Source organism: Geotrypetes seraphini, chromosome 2 (assembly GCF_902459505.1).
Source record: "Geotrypetes seraphini chromosome 2, aGeoSer1.1, whole genome shotgun sequence".
NCBI lineage: Eukaryota > Metazoa > Chordata > Amphibia > Gymnophiona > Dermophiidae > Geotrypetes > Geotrypetes seraphini.
The window spans coordinates 296,686,987-296,706,242 of record NC_047085.1 but is presented as its reverse complement, the minus strand read 5'-3'; the positions used below and the strand labels follow the sequence as shown (position 1 = coordinate 296,706,242).

The window sequence follows — 19,256 nt, the reverse complement described above, 5'->3', positions numbered from 1 at the left end:
TGCGTGGACCTTTTCAGTACTACCTGTAGTTTGTGTACCTTCCCTAGACCCAGTATTGCAAAGTGTACCTACCCTAGGTTCGAAAGTGTTTGTCTCTGTGGGGGAATAACTGTTTGAGCTACTTTAATTCTTTTAGTACAGCTTGCAATGTGTGTACCCTCCCTAGACCCGGGATTACAGTGTGAACCTACCTTAGACTTAGAAATGTGTGTACTCGCCCCATACTTAGAAATGTATTTACTCATCACAGTCCCAGACCCAGAATTGCGGTGTTTGCTTACCCCAGTCTCAGAAAAATATTGATGACATAGTTCGTCAGATAGGTTGTTTGTGCTTGTACCCTCCCCCAACATACCTAGTTTAAAGCCTTGTGAAGTAGGCGGGCCAGTCGGTGTCCAAGGACGTTCTTCCCTCTTCTGGTCAGGTGTAGCCCATCTGGTCCCTGTAGTCCTAGTAGTGGCTCTCCATGTTGCAGGAACCCGAAGTTCATCTCCTTGCACCAATCTCGCAGCCAGTCGTTAGTCCTCTGGATGCGATCCTCCCTGGCTCTGCCCTTGCCCCTTACAGGGAGGATCAAGGAGAAGACCACCTGTGCATCCATCCTCCTCAGCTTCTCACCCAGGGCTCTTAAGTCTGCCGGTATGCTATCCTGGGTGCTCCTGGCGGTGTCGTTTGTTCCTACGTGGATAAGGATCATGGGGAAGTGGTCCTGAGGTTTGATGAGTCTATCCAGGCAAGCGGTTACATCCCGGATCCTGGCCCCTGGCAAACAGAAAACCTCTCTTGATTGCAAGTCCGGTCTGCAGATTGGTCCCTCGGTGCCCCTCAGTAGCGACTCTCCAATGACAACCACTCTGCGCTTCTTAGGGGTGGTTCGACCTGGTGTCTCTGGAACTGGAATCTCCTGTTGATCATCTCTCTGTACCTCATTGTCAGGTTCGTCCTGTAGCAGTTGGAATCTGTTCTTCAAGGTGATCTGCGGGGTTGATGTAGAACAGCCCTGTGTGTGAGAGAAAGAGACAGAAGATGAGAAAGGTCTTCTGCGTTTTCCTGTGGAGGAAGTTACTAGTTGCCAGGAGTCAGTGTCCCCAGCCTCCTCCTGTATTCCGATGGTTGGTCTGGAGGTATCAGGATTCGTAGTTTGTTTGGGTGTCGCGGGTATGGTCACATTAGGTTCCTGTTTGGTGATCTGGGATAGTTCCTGGATGACGCCGTCGATGAAGGTCTCGTCGTCTCGAATGCTTCTTAAGCGCTGGACCTCTTCTCTCAGTTTCCTCAGCTCCAGTAAAAGGTTTCTATCTAGCTGATCCGTTACATCCGTCTGTGTAGCAACTGTAGACATTTTCGAGGGGATGGCCTCGGTCTGTACAGAGACCTCTGTACTCCGTCCTGGTTTCCCCTCCATCTGCACCTTTGCCGTAGCCACCCCCTGGATACCCTCGGTGACTGTACTGCCTGTCTTGATTGAAGTCTTGCTACTTCTGGTTCTACCTGCCATTTTAGAAGGTGTAAATTATTTAGAAATCCCCTTTTTTTTTTTTTAGATAGTTATAGTTATAGTTTTTGTTATAGGTTAGATAGTGTTGAGGTTATAGGTTAGCTAGTGTTGAGGTTTAAGAGATAGAGATAGTCAGTAGTACAGCTATATGATGAGAGGGCTGGTAGTGAGTGAAAGTAGCATAGAAAAGGACTTGGGGTAATAGAGGACAAGACAATGAAGCCGTCGGCACAGTGTGCGGCGGTCTCTAAGAAGGCGAATAGAATGCTAGGTATTATCAAGAAAGGTATTACAACCAGAACAAAAGAAGTCATCCTGCTTTTGTATCGGATGTTGGTGCGCCCGCATCTGGAGTACTGTGTCCAATATTGGTCACCGTACCTTAAGAAGGATATGGCAATACTCGAGAGGGTTCAGAAAAGAGCGACACGATTGATAAAAGGTATGGAAAACCTTTCATATGCTGAAAGACTAGAGAAACTGGGGCTCTTTTCCCTGGAAAAGCGGAGGCTTAGAGGGGACATGATAGAGACTTACAAGATCATGAAGGGCATAGAGAAAGTGGAGAGGGACAGGTTCTTCAAACTTTCGAAAACTACAAGAACGAAAGAGCATTCGGAAAAATTAAGAGGGGACAGATTCAGAACCAATGCTAGGAAGTTCTTCTTCACTCCAAAGGGTGATGAGACACCTGGAATGCGCTTCCAGAGGGTGTGATAGGACAATGGACGGTATCGGGGTTAAAGAAGGGATTAGATGATTTCCTGAAGGAAAAAGGGATAGAAGGGTATAGATAGAGGATTACTATAAAGGTCCTGGACCTGATGGCCCGCCACGTGAGCGGACTGCTGGGCATGATGGACTTCTGGTCTGACCCAGCAGAGGCACTGCTTATGTTCTTATGTTTAACTTTAGACAGTGCCCTCTCATTCTCTCTACCTGTCTTTATCTACTAAGTCTATTCCCTTCATTATCTTGAATATTTTGATCATGTCCCCTCTCAGTCTCCTTTTTCAAGGGAGAAGAGATCCAGTTTCTCTAATCTTTCGCTGTACGGCAACTCATCCAGCCCCTTAATCATTTTAGTCGCTCTTCTCTGGACCCTTTCGAGTAGTGCTGTGTCCTTCTTTATGTATGGCGACGAGTGCTGGACGCAGTATTCCAGGTGAGGGCGTACCATGGCCCGGTACAATGGCATGATAACCTTCTTTGATCTGTTTGTGATCCCCTTCTTAATCATTCCTAGCATTCTGTTCGCCCTTTTCGTCGCCGCAGCACATTGCACAGACGGCTTCATTGACTTGTTGACCAGTAGTCCCAAGTCTCTTTCTCGGGGGGTCAGTAACACAGCAGAGTGAAATCCCGGATAGACAAGGCCAAGCAGCCTGTTTAGAGTGCTGCCAGTCCAATGCTGCTTCAGATGAAGGTAGGGCTTGCTCGCGGTCGGCGGGGAGGGAAGGATAGTCAGCAGGGGTTCGGCTGCACGGGGGGACAGCCGGGTTGAAGAGTTGCCGGTGAATCCAGGTGCTAGGGCTTATTTAGGGGGTAGAGCTTATATTAAGACCTACTCCGAAAATGATGCTAGGGATTATTTTTAGGGTAGGTCTTATTTTCGGGGAAACACGGTACTTTAAAAGGTTTTTACAAGGAATTTTTGATTCTATGCTAAGGTCCTTACCCACAAAAGTGGAAGTAAGGAAGAAGCAGGGAACTACAGTCCTGTAAGTCTGACTTCTATGGGTAAGTAAATTAATGTAAATAATTTTAAAACAGAGAATAGTGAAGTTTCTGGAATCCAGTGGATTACAGGACCTGAGGAAACATGGATTCACTAGAGGCAGGTCTTGTCAGACAAATCTAATCAATTTCTTTGGATAGAGGGAGTGCACTAGTTGTGGTGTAATTAGATTTTAGCAAAGCCTTTGACATGTTTTACACACAGACGTCTAATACTGTGGCCATCAGTACAACCCTGGATAGGGGTTCATAGAAATCCTGATGACTACACCAAAACATATGCTTGCGTGTGACCCGGCCTGGAGTCACCCTGCAGGACTGGATTCAAAATCAAGAAAAAACACCAAAAAGTCACAGTACTCAATCAGTTAATATAAATGGTTCAGTTTACTCACTGTTTCCATAGCAGGTAAGTAATGCCTTAAACAGTCCACGAATATCAGCTCATATTCCTTATTCAGCATTCAAAAGAAAACATAATACAAAAAGGAAAACTTCCAAAAAAAACCAAGTCAACTGCAGTGGATACAATTAACTTTATACTTTGTGCTTTACTGCTTCTTCAGTCTCACCTCCTCTTGGAGACCTTAGCTTCAAAACAGAGCTTAAGCTAACTGCAGAAAAGCAGTTACTGCAATCAGTCCATAAGACTACAGTTCACTATTTGAGTTCATTCAATTTTGTTAGTCCTTGGCAAAATAAAGAAAGCCTCTGACAGACCTTAATTAGGACTGCCAGGTAACAGGAGAGAGAGAATTAGGTTTTGCCAAAAATTGCTAGCCTTCAAAACAGGCTTTCACATTCCCACCCAGTTGAATGCAAAACCTCTCCCTCTATCTCTCTCTCAGCTTTCATACAAACACAATCAGCATTCAAAGTAAAACACAGCTTCCAAAAACAGCAAAAAAGAGAGGAAAAAAAAAAAACCACTCACTGATTGTGTCTCAAAGTCCAATTAACCTGCATGGGCTCAGGGAAGCTATCCTCTCCAGTAACACAGGCATCTTGACAATCCATGGGTTCTTCCAATTGAGCCCATTCTCTTGACTGCTCAAAATCCTCTACTTCCATGGCCTGAGGTCTGTTGTCCCTGTTCAGCTCATCAGGGTTTCTAGGAAGGCAAGGCTTTAACTTCCTCCCTAGTTGGCTTCCTTTCCTGCTGTCTGGGACAGGTTTATATCCCTTGGGACCCCGCCCTGCTGTGTCAGCCCTGGCAGTGTTCCAAGGGCCTCTTGAGCTCCCCCGGTGGTCAATAAGGTTATTCAGCTCAGACCCAACCTGTTCCTTCCCAACTCCTCCCCGAGTTTTCTGTTTCCCCTTGTTGCCTTCTGTTCTGACTGGGACCTGTACTGGCAGAAGGCCTGGCTGGTCACAATACATAAATTGAGAACACTTGGGAAAGACCCCAAAGTGATAGACTGGGTCAGGAACAGGTTAAGTGGAAAGCAACAAAGGGCAGTGGTCAATGGAGATGACTTTGAGGAAATGGATGTTACCAATGGTGTGCCTCAAGAATTGGTTCTTTGGCCTATTCTTTTTAACATTTTTGTAAGTGATATTGCTGAAGGGCTATCTGGTAAGATATGTCTCTGAGGATGATTCCAAAATCTGCAATTGACATCCCTTGATGGTGTGGATAACATGAGAAATGGTTTGAAATTTGGCTGCAAAAACCCGAGGAAACTGTACAGTATAAGGGGTGAAGAACTTTTGTGCACAAAAGAGGAGCAGGACTTGGGAATGATAGTATGTGATGTTCTCTCAGGGTTTCCACAGCTGGCATTGTGCTTGTTGCAGGTTTCTGGGTTTCACTGCAGCGAGACCCAGAAATCTGCAACAAGCACAATAGTATGTGATGATCTTAATGTGGCTAAAGAGATTGAAAAGGTGACGACAAAAGCTAGAAGGATGCATAGGGAGAGGAATGGCCAGTAGGAAAATGGAGTTATTGCTGCCCCTATGTAAGAACCAGCTCCCCCCACAAATCAGGTCATACAACTCATTGTTGACTTTCTGAAGAGCTGTGAAGACCTTTCTCTTCAACTGAAGGTCCATCCGCAGACAATCTCCTCTGAATTCTCTCCTTCCAAAAAACATTAGTTGACGACTACTCGGGTCCAATTTACTGTAACCTCCCCTGGAATTTTCTGTGAACATCCCTACTTCCAGGCTTGTCTTTAATTTACTGTATTGTCAAACGTTTTATCCAATGTGACCTATTGTGAATGTTTGCTTGAAAACCGTTCTGAGCTCCCGGTAGGACAGGATAGAAATCGAATTAAAGAAATAAATAGAATACTGCATACAGTCAGTATAGAGTATGGAGTCAGTACAGAGGGAGGCTACAAAAATGGTTGGTGGTCTACATCGTAACGGGGACAGACTCCCCCCGAAGGCCACCTGCGTAATCTGGCACTTCGCCACTGCGATCTGAAATCTCCCAGCACCCACCCGAATACGCTGCTTATCCCCATCAGGCCACCGGCACCAACGCACAGGACATGCTGGTGCCCGAAGATCTGCGTCTTCTTCTTTACTGGGCCTTGAGCATATGCGCATGCTCAAGGCCTTTGAATTCACGCTCTCTCCGGAATCTCGGAGAGAGCGTAAATTCGAAGGCCTTGAGCATGCACAGATGCTCAAGGCCCACCAAAGAAGACGACGCGGCTCTTCGGGCACCAGCATGTCCTGTGCGTTGGTGTCGGTGGCCAGATGGGGGTAAGCAGCGTGTTCGGGTGGGTGCTGGGGGATTTCAGATCGCGGCGAGGGTGTGACGCGAGCGGGGGGATGCCGGATCGCGGGGGGCACAGCTCGCAAATCGAGACAAGCTCGGTTCAGAGGCGCCGATTTTGCGAATGTTTTGCTCGTCTTGCAAAACACTCACAAACTGATGCACTCGTAAACCGAGGTACCACTGTATATTAAATAGCAGCGGCCCGAGCACCGAGCCCTGCGGGACACCACTCGTGACCCTCCTCCAGTCTGAGTAGTGGCCCTTCACTCCTACCCTCTGTTTCCTACCCGTCAACCAGTTTCTGATCCATCTATGTACGTCTCCTGCCACCCCATAGTTCTTCAGTTTCCGAAGTAGGCGTTCATGGGGTACTTTGGCAAAGGCTTTTTGGAAATCTAGATATATGATGTCTATGGGGTCTCCTATGTCCATCCGTTTGTTAATTCCTTCGAAGAAGTGCAATAAGTTTGTTAGGCATGATCTCCCCTTGCAGAAACCATGTTGGCTGGTTATCAGAAGTTTGTTTCTTTCAAAATGTTCATCGATGTTGTCTTTTATCAGTGCTTCTGCCATTTTCCCCGGAATAGGAGAACAGAGATTCCACTGCTGGACAGGACTAGAGAAGGCCCCAGAAAACAGAAAATTAGTCTGCAAGTACCAGACTGGCAAACAAAAGAACAGACTAAAGTAATCCGATAGTCAAAGTAGAATTTAAAATGGTGGCACCACGAAGAGAGTTTAAAGCAATTGCCCAACTTTTCCTGGGCTGCATCAGGGGTAAAAAATACCAAACTAGTGTACTTTAATACAAACCTGATCGAAGTGTCTCCCTCCCTCAGTCTCTGCTTGCATTGCTGGGAGGAAGCACAGGCAGTCAGTCCAAAGGCTGAAGTATGAGTGCTATGTTCTGTCTAGATGTCATGAGGTAGAAACTAGAAGTCCCCAAGCTATCCTCAATTCAGAAAGCACGTGATGAGAAAACCCACTTGTACATTGTCTATGTGTGCTACTGAAATTGATACCAGATGGCATTCCACCAGTGCACCAGTATCTGGCATCTCCCTCTCAGCTATCAGAAGATGATGAAACAGGAAGGCCCCTGAAGGCCTCCAGAATGTGTTCCCATCTGCAGGTTCCTCCCACGCAGGTACAGAAATGCAGAGAGCAGAGGAACCTGATAGATTAAGGAAACAAGCGTCTTACCTCACTAATCTTTCTGATAGAAGACCAAGGATTCTGTACTATAGTTGTTCCTTCCTCTTATTTGTGAACTTTACAGAAGGGTGTCACTCAAAACTTCCAACTCCTCCCCTTTAACACTGGAGAACAGCTCCCTCTTCAGTTAGTATCAAAACAATCGCCACTGAAACAGAATAAAGAAGGAGGGGCGTGGGAAACTTCCCCAGTGACAAAACATATTCTGTTCTACTCTGTAACTTATGATAAAAAAGGAATGATTAATAAATAAATTAACGTAGGACTTATTAAACACAAGTAGCTAGGAAACAACCTGCTAAATGCAACTAGTACGAAGAATTTTTTAAAAAAAAACATAGGAGAAAGGAAATAGGAGCCCCATATTCCTGCAGTGTCTCTCTGCTAAATCTTAGTGTAACCAAGGTTTAATTTATATTTATATTTTTTATTTACCTGGAACCGGATTGTGTCGGTTCCGGTGAGCAGGTTTGTTGTGCCGCGTTTATTGTGCTCATTGCTGCGGGATGAAGACGCTGTCTGGCTGTGCTGACAGGCGCAGGAGTCAGCCTGTCTGAAGATGTATCAGGCCTGGTAGCGCTGGAGTGAGCAGGGAGCAGTCCTGCTTGAAGATGCAGCTGCCAGAGAGCCACAGGAGTTAGCTGGCACTGATCGAGGCATCGGGAAAGGGCTCACGGTGGCGGCACACATTGGTGACGTCATAACATATGCACGGTGATATCATCAGTGAGCGGCCGCGCATGTGCAGTTGCTCTCCAGTCCCGGTTTGGGCCTAAACAGCCTGAAGAGGATTTTTAAGGTGCTAAAAGCATTGAAGAGGCAGCAGAGAGTTGGTGGGACCGAGGAGAGGCCTCTCCTGAAAAATTTGGAGCGTGATTCTTCTTAGGTCGTTTTTTTATTTTTAAAATCTGGCGCGTGCCTGTAATTATAGCACTGACTTGAGGGAAAGCATTGGGGAAGCCATGGCAACAGATCCTGAGCAGGTTCGTGCTCAGGAGCTTAGGGAGGTTGCCATGGCTGAAGAAAAAAGAAAGTTAAAGTTTCTGAAAGTTATGAAGACATCTTCAGGTATGGTTTATTGGCTTTTATCTTATTTTGATATTTGGCTGTTTTAATGCTGTTTTTGAATGAGTGATTGTTGGAATTCCAGACTGCTGATGTCTGCAACAGGTCTGATGACTTCATGTAGAAGTTAACAGTGCTGGGGAGTTCTAAAACTGCCAGAGAAAGCAGTGGAGGAGAGTTGAGTTGGTTTGTGGCTGAGACAGCTGTTTGTTATATGTTATCTCTGGAAAATTGGATTTTAAAGATATTGGATATTTATTGGAAATTGGATATTTACTGGATATTGGTAAAGGAATTATATTGATTTTTAGTTAAACCTTGGTTTAAAAAAAATGGGTGGAATTAGTTTTTAGGGAAATTTCAATTATCCTTTGATTTATTTGGGTAGCTAGTTATCATCGTGTTTATTTTTTTTCATCAAATAGGGATATAGGGTTCCGATTCCTTTGGGATTTTTTTTTTAGCTAGGGAGTAGGTACCATTGAGGAAGCTGTTCCGGACCAGGAGAGGAAGAAAGGTACCCAACGAAGAAATTAAAGGACTGGAATTTCACCTGTTTTGCTGTGGAAGAAATCCTATCTGTGGAAATCAGTAAGGAAAATCTTGGGCCAAATATTGATAACAAATAAACTGTTCTTTTAATATTTATTTTATTTCACCTGTGTTTTTTTTCTATTTAAGTGAAGTTTATTTTAAATGTTAATTTGTTACTTCCTTAAAGAAAATATAACTGAACGACTACATTACTGAGAAGTACACTTTGAGGAAGCAGCAGGTTACATTAGATACAAGAGAAGAGGTCTCGAGACGGACAATGACAAATGTCCGAGGCAGGAATCAGGTGAATCATAAGTCTACACAGAGCAGGCTACAGAATCATATCTCTTCTATCAGAAAGAAGATTAGCAAGCAAGATAAGAACCTAATATTTCATTCAGTAGTGAAGACATAGGCTTTTGTACTATAGCTGACGTACCAATAAAGCACAATCTTAACCATAAGATCTAACAGGGACATGTCTGGTAGGGGCTCATATGGTGCCTGAGAAAGTCCCTTCAGAGCAACATTAAGGTCCCAAGATGAAAACAGCCACCACAGTGGGATGATGAAAACTGAGTGTCCCCTTAAAAACCACTTAATAAGTATCTAAGCAGTGTACAAAAATATAAAATTTTAAAATGCAAGGGAATCACATATTGAAACGTAGACAAAGAAAGAACATTCAAACACATGTGGAAAGGGGGGATGAAATGCCATTTCTTGTACATTTATCCTATCATGGACTGTAAGTACAATAGGAGGAGGAGTGCTTTTCATTTGATGTTGTAGCTTAGAGTTCTAAGTATTACAAATCGTAAGCATCTTTAAATAGGAACATTTTTAAACTAGATTTGAATTTGTTTATGGAGGTTTCTTCCCGGAGGTTCGATGGCAGCGAGTTCCATAAGGTTGGCATGGACACCGAGAAGATATTTTGGCATGTGGTGTTATAGAATAGATGACGTAAGGAGGGATTATTTAAGAGATGTTGGTTACTAGATCTAAGTGTTCTGGAGAAGCAATAAGAAATAATAAACCTAAAGTTTTTATTTTGTACGTGAGGAGTAAGATTTTGTAGGTAAATGGTTAATTGGCAACTAGTGTTATTTTATCAAAAGGGGGTTACATGGTCAAATTTTTTTGCTTTATATATTAATTTAATGGCCGTATTTTGAATAATTTGAAGACATTATAGTTCTTTTTGATTTATTCCTTGATATAGTACATTGCAGTAATCAAGTTGAGAGATTACTAAGGAATGTAGTAGAATATTTAAAGATGAGGGTTCTAAAAAACTGGAGATTGATCAAATCATTCGTAACTTATAGAAGCATTTTTTTACCACGGTGCTAATCTGATGATGATAGGTTAGTTTGTTATCAAGAGTTGTTACACCAAGGAGTTTAATGGAATTGGTAAGTTGGATCGGTATTGATTTAAGGGAGATTGGGAAAATTAGATGTTCATTATCATTCCACGAGAAGATCATCCCTTTTGATTTTGAAACATTTAAGAATAACATATTATCGGTTGGCCATTGACTGATTTTTTTCTAGCTTTCCGTTGATGTTTTGTTTTTTTAAATTCTTTATTAATTTTCAAACTTAGAATAAGTGTGACAAATGTTCAAACAAATTAACAATAAATACATCACTTAATAATCAGCAATGATACAAATCATACACTCTTATCACCCCCTTCCCATCCTTTCCTAACATATGATCAAACCCGTTGATGTTTTGAATATCATTTGCGTCAGTCGGATCAATGGGGTGGAGTAATTGGATATCATCTACATACGCATAGACAGTAAAGCTTATTTACTGATCCAAAGTGAGAGGAGCTATGAAGATATTGAATAGAAGAGGGGAGAGGATTGATTCTTGTGGAATTCCTTAGTACTGTGCAAAGGATTTCGATGAAGTTTTGTCAATGAGTATTTTCAAAGATTAATCTTAAAAGAAGGAAGAGAACCAGTCAAGTATGCTGCTCAGCTGTTCAGAGATTCTCCAGCCACTCAGCTGATCACGGCTTTGGAGCTGCAATCAAATGAGTCAGCACGGAGAGTAGGGTCTGCTGGCTCAGCTGTGGACTTTTTTTTTTTTTTTTAATGGGCACAACTGTTGTGCATGTGTTGTGTGCCTCACACAATAGGCTCGCGTAACAGCCACAAAGAACCCTTTTGAACATTGGGAGGAGAGTTTCTGTGCTAGTAAGACTGTTTTAACAAGTCTTACTGACACAGAAATCTTTTGAGCATCAGGGTCCTAGTAAAAGCAATCCCTCTCACCATTACAGGGAAAATAAAACCCTACAGTGCTTTTATTTGAAGTTCAGAGACTCAACAGAAGCAGTCTACTCAAACTGGAGGCCCTTCCCAATATCAAGGATGGGACTCCTCCTTAGAACTGATTCTTCTTAGGGGCTCCAAATTGAGACATAATTCCAATCTAAAATGAAGACAAGTGTTTACATAAAATCCCAGTTCAGAATTACCATTTCTAAGATAAGTTTTTAATGGTATCTTGTATGAAAAATATCCTTTTCAGCAGATAGTCTGAACCATAGCAATGAATAGTTGATAGACAATTACTCAAAGTCTGCATATAAAGACCACAGGGTCACAATAATCAGTTGCACATACTGTGGGTCAGATGCTGTAAAATCACGTTAAAATTCAGTAGGTTGCTGTGGTGCAGGTAAATTGTCTGATTTGAAAACGGTGATCAATGTTGAAACAATTTCACATGTAAATGAGTTTCGTGGAGGTCCACCATCCAATCAGTAGTTGGATAATGCAACTCACACATGTGCAGAGCTGGCAGGGGAAGCTCAAACAGCTAAACAGCCCTGAAGCAGCTTCCTACTGCTCAGTTGTTCAGGGCAAAAAGAGTAGGTTTTTAAAAACATTAAAAAAAAAAAAAAAAAAAGTCATGCCAGGACAGTGGTACCTCGGTTTACGAATGCACCGGTTTGCGAGTGTTTTGCAAGATGAGCAAAACATTTGCAAAATTGACACCTCTGAATCCGAGCTTGCCTCGATGTATGAGTGCCTCCCCCCGTGATCCGGCACCCCCCCCTCGTGTTGCCCACCACCTTACCCATCCACCCACCCGAACACATTGCTTACCCCCCCATCTGGCACCTGGCACCAGCACCAACGCCAGGACATGACGGTGCCGGTGCCCGAAGATCTGTCGTCCTTTTTGCTGGGCCTTGAGCATCTGCGCATGCTCAAGGCCTTCGAGTTCCCGCTCTCTCCGAGATTCAAACGAATTTCCCTTACTTTCTATAGGGAAACTCGCTTTGCGATACGAGTAATTTGGTTTACGAGCATGCTTCTGGAACGAATTATGCTCGTAAACCAAGGTTCCACTGTATATATATGCAAGAGGGAGGCCCACTCACTCCTGCCTCAGCCACCCAAACCCTCCCCCACCCCGTGATCGGCAGGAGAGAAGCCCAATCCCTCCAGCCTTAGCAACCTGGGCTCCCACCCACAGATATCAGCAAGAGACATGGCCACTCCTTCCTGCCTCGGTCACCTGGAACTCTCCCCTCACACACACACACACCAACCCCCCCGCCCCATACCTTATTCAGACAACAAGCAGGAGGGATGTCCACTCCCTCCTTCTGGCAGGCCCACTCACCTCTTCAAAATGGCAGGCCTTCCCAGTGGATCCGGGATGCACCGAGAAGGGGCCTAAGGCTCTGATTAGACCAGGTGCCTAAGGCAGAAGTGAGTGAGCATCCCTTCTGAAATTTTTTATTTTTTTAAGTTTGGGGGAGGGGAGTGGTCCTGGCATGACTTTTTTTTTCTTTTTATATGAGGACAGATTGTGTGTGTGTGTGTGTAATACATGCGTAACATCTGTGTCCATTTTTTTAAAAAAGGCTCCACTTCTTTTTTTAATACTACCGGCACCTCTAGACCTGTCGGAGATTTTGGAACATTAAAAACTGGCGCTTCATTTTGTGCATCATCTGGCCATTGGAGTGCTCATTTTAATGCTGATAGCTAATTGTAATCCATTTACACATGATTATTGGAGGCTGCTGCAAACCACGGAAAAAACCGCGATTAGCCATTTTGGCCATCAGTAGCTGAAATACTTTGACACTAAACCAGTTAAAACTGGTTTAGTGTTGATCGTTAAAGGCATAATGTGTTTTGAGCATTTGGGCCTGTATCCTCTATTTTTCCCTTCATGTGTTGATTACATGGGTAGATGAAAATGGAACAACTAGTGTGATTCCACCTTCAACTACAAATGATTCCACCTTCTTCTAAGCCTGGTCCCCCAGTGAGCTGCAGTTGGTACATTCAATGCTGACTTAATATCTGTACATGATTGTGTGTATATCATTTTAACTTTAATAACTAGAACTTAACGTGAATTAAAAGGTAATGCCAAAAGGGACACATAAAAATCAAAAGGATGCAGCTATAAAGGGAACAATTTCATCCTTTACCTGACAAATAAGCAACCTTTTCCTTTAAAATTGGTAGAACTTCCATAGCCTTCATCTCATCATTTTTTCGAAACCCTAAAACAGAATGAACAAAAAAAAAATAGGTAAGTTCTTTGAATAACACTTTTAAACATTCCTTAATTTTTCTTATGTTATTAAGTTAAGTTACAAGTATATTAATCAGGTTTTCTATTCTGTCTTTATCTATTAAATTCAAGGTCAGATTACATTACAAGAGGTTGGGTCAGTTACCCAGAAGTTACAATGGACAGTTTAGTTTGACATGGATATTCAGTGGAGTTGCTAGTACAAGTAATAATAATAATAACTTTATTTTTGTATACCCAATACCACAAACAGTTCAGAGCGGTTTACAATGCAAAAGACTGTACATACACAGCGAAGATACAATGCAAGGGAATGTACTATGCAGTTGAGAGCAGCTTACAATGCAGGGGACTGTATATATTCAGCATGGGTGTTTATATAGCGAAGATACAATGCAGATTTACAATGCAAGAGCCTGTACATATACAGCGGAGATATTTATACGGTGAAAATACAGTGCGAGAGACTTATAGAACGGATACGATGTAGATCAGTAAGTTTAAGTAGGTCATCCTTGACTCATCGTTATGTCCCAGGAATTGCATTGGACAGTTTAGAAATGGGCTTTACAATTACCATTTCAGTTACTTCCAGGTTGGCTCCCAGCCTTGGTACAGAAATACTTTTAAAAGTTTTCTGAACCTGAGATATGTAAGCCTTACAAAATCTTCTTGATTAACTCAAAGTCATCGTCACTCAAAACAAATGCATGCATGAAGGAAATACAGAATTTTTCAGACAGTAAAACTACAAGACACAACAGGGAAGATAATTCAGACATGTCATTTTACAGTAGTAGTTAAAAAAAAAATAATAATAAATTCTGCTGTTGGCTCTTGTGCTCCGTTTCCTTCATATTATTAATCTATTCTTTTGATGACCAAACCAACATCTTCCAGCAGGACAGAACAAATGTACATAGAAGAACTAGGGCAGAGGAACTAACAGCCTATCCTTAATAAATTTTGTAGTAACCATGACTTGCATATTAACCTAAAAGCCTACCTAACTATCCTTAATGCTCACCCTGTATTAGCTTTACTATCAAATTATAAAGCTGACTTGCTCACATACATACTCCTAGGGAAAAATAATACATCAAAAATATTTGATCCAATTGGTCTGTTCTACCTCTGATGTCACAAGTATCAAAGAGTAATGATCTATTAGGAGATATTGCGTAGTTGATAACTCTGCATCTCATGGCTATTTCCTTAAAGAATTTAAACAATATTACTATGTATATAAAGTCTAGGTCTGAAAAACTACACAGTAAAGGGCTGGTACAACATGTAAGCAAAATAAGCATAGCAAGAAGTGCCAATGGGAGGTGGGGAGGAAGAATGCCAAAAACTCCCATGGGCATCACTTTAGTACCTGTGCTATGCTGACCTTATCTGTACATGCAGTTCAGCTCTTTAGCTTTAAAGTGGATGGAACAAGAAGAGATTGGAGACTGCAAGACTTGTATCAGAATTTGTTTCTATACCCCACAGAAGCAAAGAAGAGAGAGTATGGCTGCAGCAGCCACCACCCCAATGGGGGGCAGCAGAAACTTTGGCTCCATCGCTGGTACAGTATACAGATAGTGCTGCTTTCCTTTAACAAAAGTATGAGAAATGGAGAAACATTTCAATGCCCACCCTAGATATGTTGAGGGGGAGAATACACAGGTACCTTTAGTAACCAGGTAATGTATAAATTTAATAAATCCCCAATTATGCATTTGACTTAATTTTTATAAATAATACTTTTTGAGATTTATGTTCTGTTTTTACAAAAAGAAAAAAAAGTAGTTCTTAAATTCCTTCTTCGTTATGAGCCTAACTTTTTTTTTCAATTTTGTGTCTGAGAAAAATGTTTGGAGAGGAATAATCAAAACATATGACTAAGTTCGATTTGGGTGTATGGAACTAGACGCCCAAAGTCAGCAATGGAAAAATGTCCATTCTCGAAAAATATGTTGAATATTTTTTTTTTTCAAAAATCATCCATCTGAACTTCCAGTATCAAGGTTGTCGTAACATAAAACAAAGAATTACAGATCTTACTTCTTCATATTCAATAAACAGTTCCAGATTTTATTTTTTTATACTGCCACATTTTAATTGCATATACTTGCATTTTTTCATATTTGTATTACATGTGGGAAACAGAAACCCGAGGTACAACTACACGATGGGAGGGATGTTATTGAATGAGAGTACCCAAGAAAGGGACTTGGGGGTAATGGTGAACATGACAATATAGCCGACGGCACAGTGCGCAGCAGCCGCTAAGAAGGCAAACAGAATGCTAGGCATAATCAAGAAGGGTATTACAACCAGAACGAAAGAAGTTATCCTGCCATTGTATCGGGCGATGGTGCGTCCGCATCTGGAGTACTGCATCCAATATTGGTCGCCGTACCTTAAGAAGGACATGGCATCACTTGAGAAGGTTCAGAGGAGAGCGATGCGTCTGATAAAGGGGATGGAAAACCTTTCATACACTGAGAGATTGGAGAAACTGGGTCTCTTTTCCCTGGAGAAGAGGAGACTTAGAGAGAATATGAGAGAGACTTACAAGATCAAGAAGGGCATAGAGCGAGTAGAGAGGAACAGATTCTTCAAACTTTTGAATAATAAAAGAACAAGAGGGCATTCAGAAAAGTTGAAAGGGGACAGATTCAAAACGAATGCTAGGAAGTTCTTCTTTACCCAACGTGTGGTGGACACCTGGAATGCGCTTCCGGAAAGTGTAATAGGGCAGAGTACCGTACTGGGGGTTCAAGAAAGAATTGGACAATTTCCTGCTGGAAAAGGGGATAGAGGGGTATAGATAGAGGATTACTGCACAGGTCCTGGACCTGTTGGGCTGCCGTGTGAGCGGACTGCTGGGCGCGATGGACCTCAGGTCTGACCCAGCGGAGGTATTTCTTATGTTCTTATGTTGTATTCTAATTTAGAGAAGTCTTTCCAATTAACTAGAATTGTTTTGATTGCAATCAGTTTTAAATTCTTAAGTAACTGTTTTTTATGTGTTTAAAGTTGATTTAAGATCAAATTCTCCCAAAATAATTCTTGATTAAGTCAATGGTTCTCTTCTACATAGTAAATTTGTCACTGTTGACCAAATCTTACTCCAATACAATGCAACAAATGGACAATTTTAGCATATGTTCTAAAGTTCCAATTCCAGTTTTACAAGACCAACAAAACTTTCCTTTAGAATTATCTATTTTATACAATTTGACTGGAGTCCAAAATGCCTTACGCAACACAAAGAAGGAAGATTGCATTCGATTTGCTGAATGTAATGTTGACATAGCTGATTGCCAAAAAAGTTTCCATTGGGTATTATCCAATTTAATACCTAGGTCAGATTCCCAAATGCCTTGAATTCCCGTTGGCATCCCACCAATATTTAACTTAAACCATTTGTACCATTTAGCAGCAGCTCCTCTACAGTTTACTAAAGAAGAGCCAATTGAAATTATGCTTGGTTGACCATCTTGAATCTGATTTTGTAAATGAGCAGTTTTTATACAATGTAGAAGCTGAATCCATCTATAATGCTGTTAATTAGGTAACTTATATAGAAATGTCCAACCACTCTTAATGATTTCTTAATTGTCTAACCTGGCAAATGCCCACTTTTATCCAAATTTTCCAATCAACATTTGATCATTGAATTATTCCAAATCTTGAGTTATTCCAAATTGGAGCCAAAAAGGAATCATTCCACTTAATATCAACGGTCCTTTCTAGTTTATGAAATGCTTCTCTAGATGATGTTAACAAAGGATTATTACTCATATCACCTTTAACATCCACATATGGTAACATCCACAATGGGGTTCCCAAAGTTGCCTTCTCAAACTTGATCCAAGGCAAGTCTGACATTACTCATTTTGAGAATAAGTAATCTCTCCATCTTTTTATATACTGATTTAGCAAAAAGTATGGACAACATACTAAGAACATAGTTAATTACTGTCATAATCATCATTTTGATTGAATCCAGTCGCCCCCATCATGATAATTTCAGAGGAGACCAACATGTAGTCACTTTATTTATATGGTCATACATATGAGTAATGTTGTATGCAATTGTTTTCTCAACCGTTGGACCAAAATAAATATCCAAGTATTTAATCTTGGATGGAGACCATTGGAGGCCTAGATTTTTGATAGAAGTGATGCCCATAAATTTTCCGGACATGGGAGATATTGTTTTTGACGTATTTAATTTAGAGCCAGAAATAGAAGAGAAACTACCAACTACCTCCATAATATATTGTAGTGAGTCCAGTGTAGTATATAATAGTACATCAGCAGCATAAGCTGACAATTTAATTTCACAAAGTTCATATTTTATTCCTTTGAATACAATAATGGCTCCAAAGAACCCAGAAGTGAAGTTTAAGTTGAGGTATAATTGATAAATATCAAAGTCCACAGGAGCTTGAGCTTCAAACTGCCATTCTCTAAGCAGCAAGCTCCTGACCCCCCCCCCCCCCCCCACACACACACACACACACACACAGGCTATTGTTTGTTCAGACAGCCAGGACATCTATCTTTATACCACATTTTTGACCAAAATTTCAAGTCCCAAACACCCAGAGCAAAACCATTTGGATGTGGGAAGGGCCACCCAAATATGGCAACAGAGCAGTGGGGCACCTTACAGGGTACTGCTGTGAACTTCACAAAAAGGGTGCCAGATAAACATCTTACCAGAACTCCCTTATAGGTTATAGTGAGCCCCCAAAACACCCTCAAAAACCACTATACCCACCTGTCTACAACCCCAATACCCCTTATGGCTGCAGGTGGCACCTATATGACAATAGAGTAGGGTTTTGGGGGGCACACATGTTCCACCAAAAATGTAGTGGTTAGAGTGGCTTATGGGCTCCGGGTCCTCCTCTCTATGGTTCACTAGCCCACTCCCCAGGCTATTTAAGACACCTGTGTGCAGCTCTACTAGGCTTTCCTATACCAGGTGCTAATGTTCTAAAGACAGGTATGTACTTTTTATTCTGATTTTTTTGGGGGTGAGAGGGGGCAGTGAACACTGGGGGAGTGTGTGTGTGTGTGGGAGAGTGTGTGTGTGTGGGGGGGTATTTTCTTTGTTATCTGGTCACTTTGGATACCATTTTGGCACTTATACCCGTTTTTACATTTTAAGTTTCATCCAGGATGTCCTGCAGGACCACTAAGTCTAGGTCAGACCCCATCCGACCCACATACTGCCCTAACCATTCCTCCAGATACACCCCTTTCAGTTCTGGGCGCACCGCAAAATTCAGAGGCATAAAAAGTTCCATGGCATGTCCAGAAAATTGGTTTATTGGCCCTTGGACGACCTGCCTTTTAGGTCATCCAAGTACTGACTTGGGTGGGTTTTTAGACATGTTTCAGCATACAAGGATACATATTATAAGGGGCTCATAATCAAAATTTAATAATTTCACTGAAGCTAACTCGCATAAATATTGACCTCCACCCTGAAAAACTGCTCACTCAACAGCCAAATATCTGGACCTAATAATTCTTATGCAATATTTTCTCATAATTTAGAAAACAAAGGAAAAAAGCCTTCAAGCTAGCTCAAGAAGATTTATTCTTAAATGTTTGGTCACTACATTGCAAAATTTGTATATGTGCAAAGTGAAGTAAGGAAAAGTTAGAAAAGTCCCTAATACCTATAAAAGAAAGAATCAAAACTGGGGTAACTTAAAACTACCAACCTGTAGATTTGAAAATTAAAATCAGTCTTGTCTTAACCTTTCAGTCTGTCTTATTATATGTTGGATTATTTTGAGAGCATATTACAAATCATCTCAAATGTTCATGCATCACAGAACTACTTCTGTTAATTCTCATCTGAAACCAT

The 19,256-nt window shown here is 41.7% G+C and overlaps 1 protein-coding gene across 7 annotated transcripts in view; it reads right to left on the bottom strand.

Annotated features, from left to right (window-relative positions):
* The window catches only part of TRIO (trio Rho guanine nucleotide exchange factor), an 830,868-nt gene that overhangs the window by 572,733 nt on the left and 238,879 nt on the right, over positions 1 to 19,256 (bottom strand). For all 7 annotated transcript variants that reach the window (XM_033929852.1, XM_033929845.1, XM_033929848.1 and 4 more), the window contains one exon: positions 13,266 to 13,340. In XM_033929852.1, coding sequence (XP_033785743.1) covers positions 13,266 to 13,340 — 75 coding nt within the window. The remainder of the gene's footprint in view (positions 1 to 13,265; positions 13,341 to 19,256) is intronic.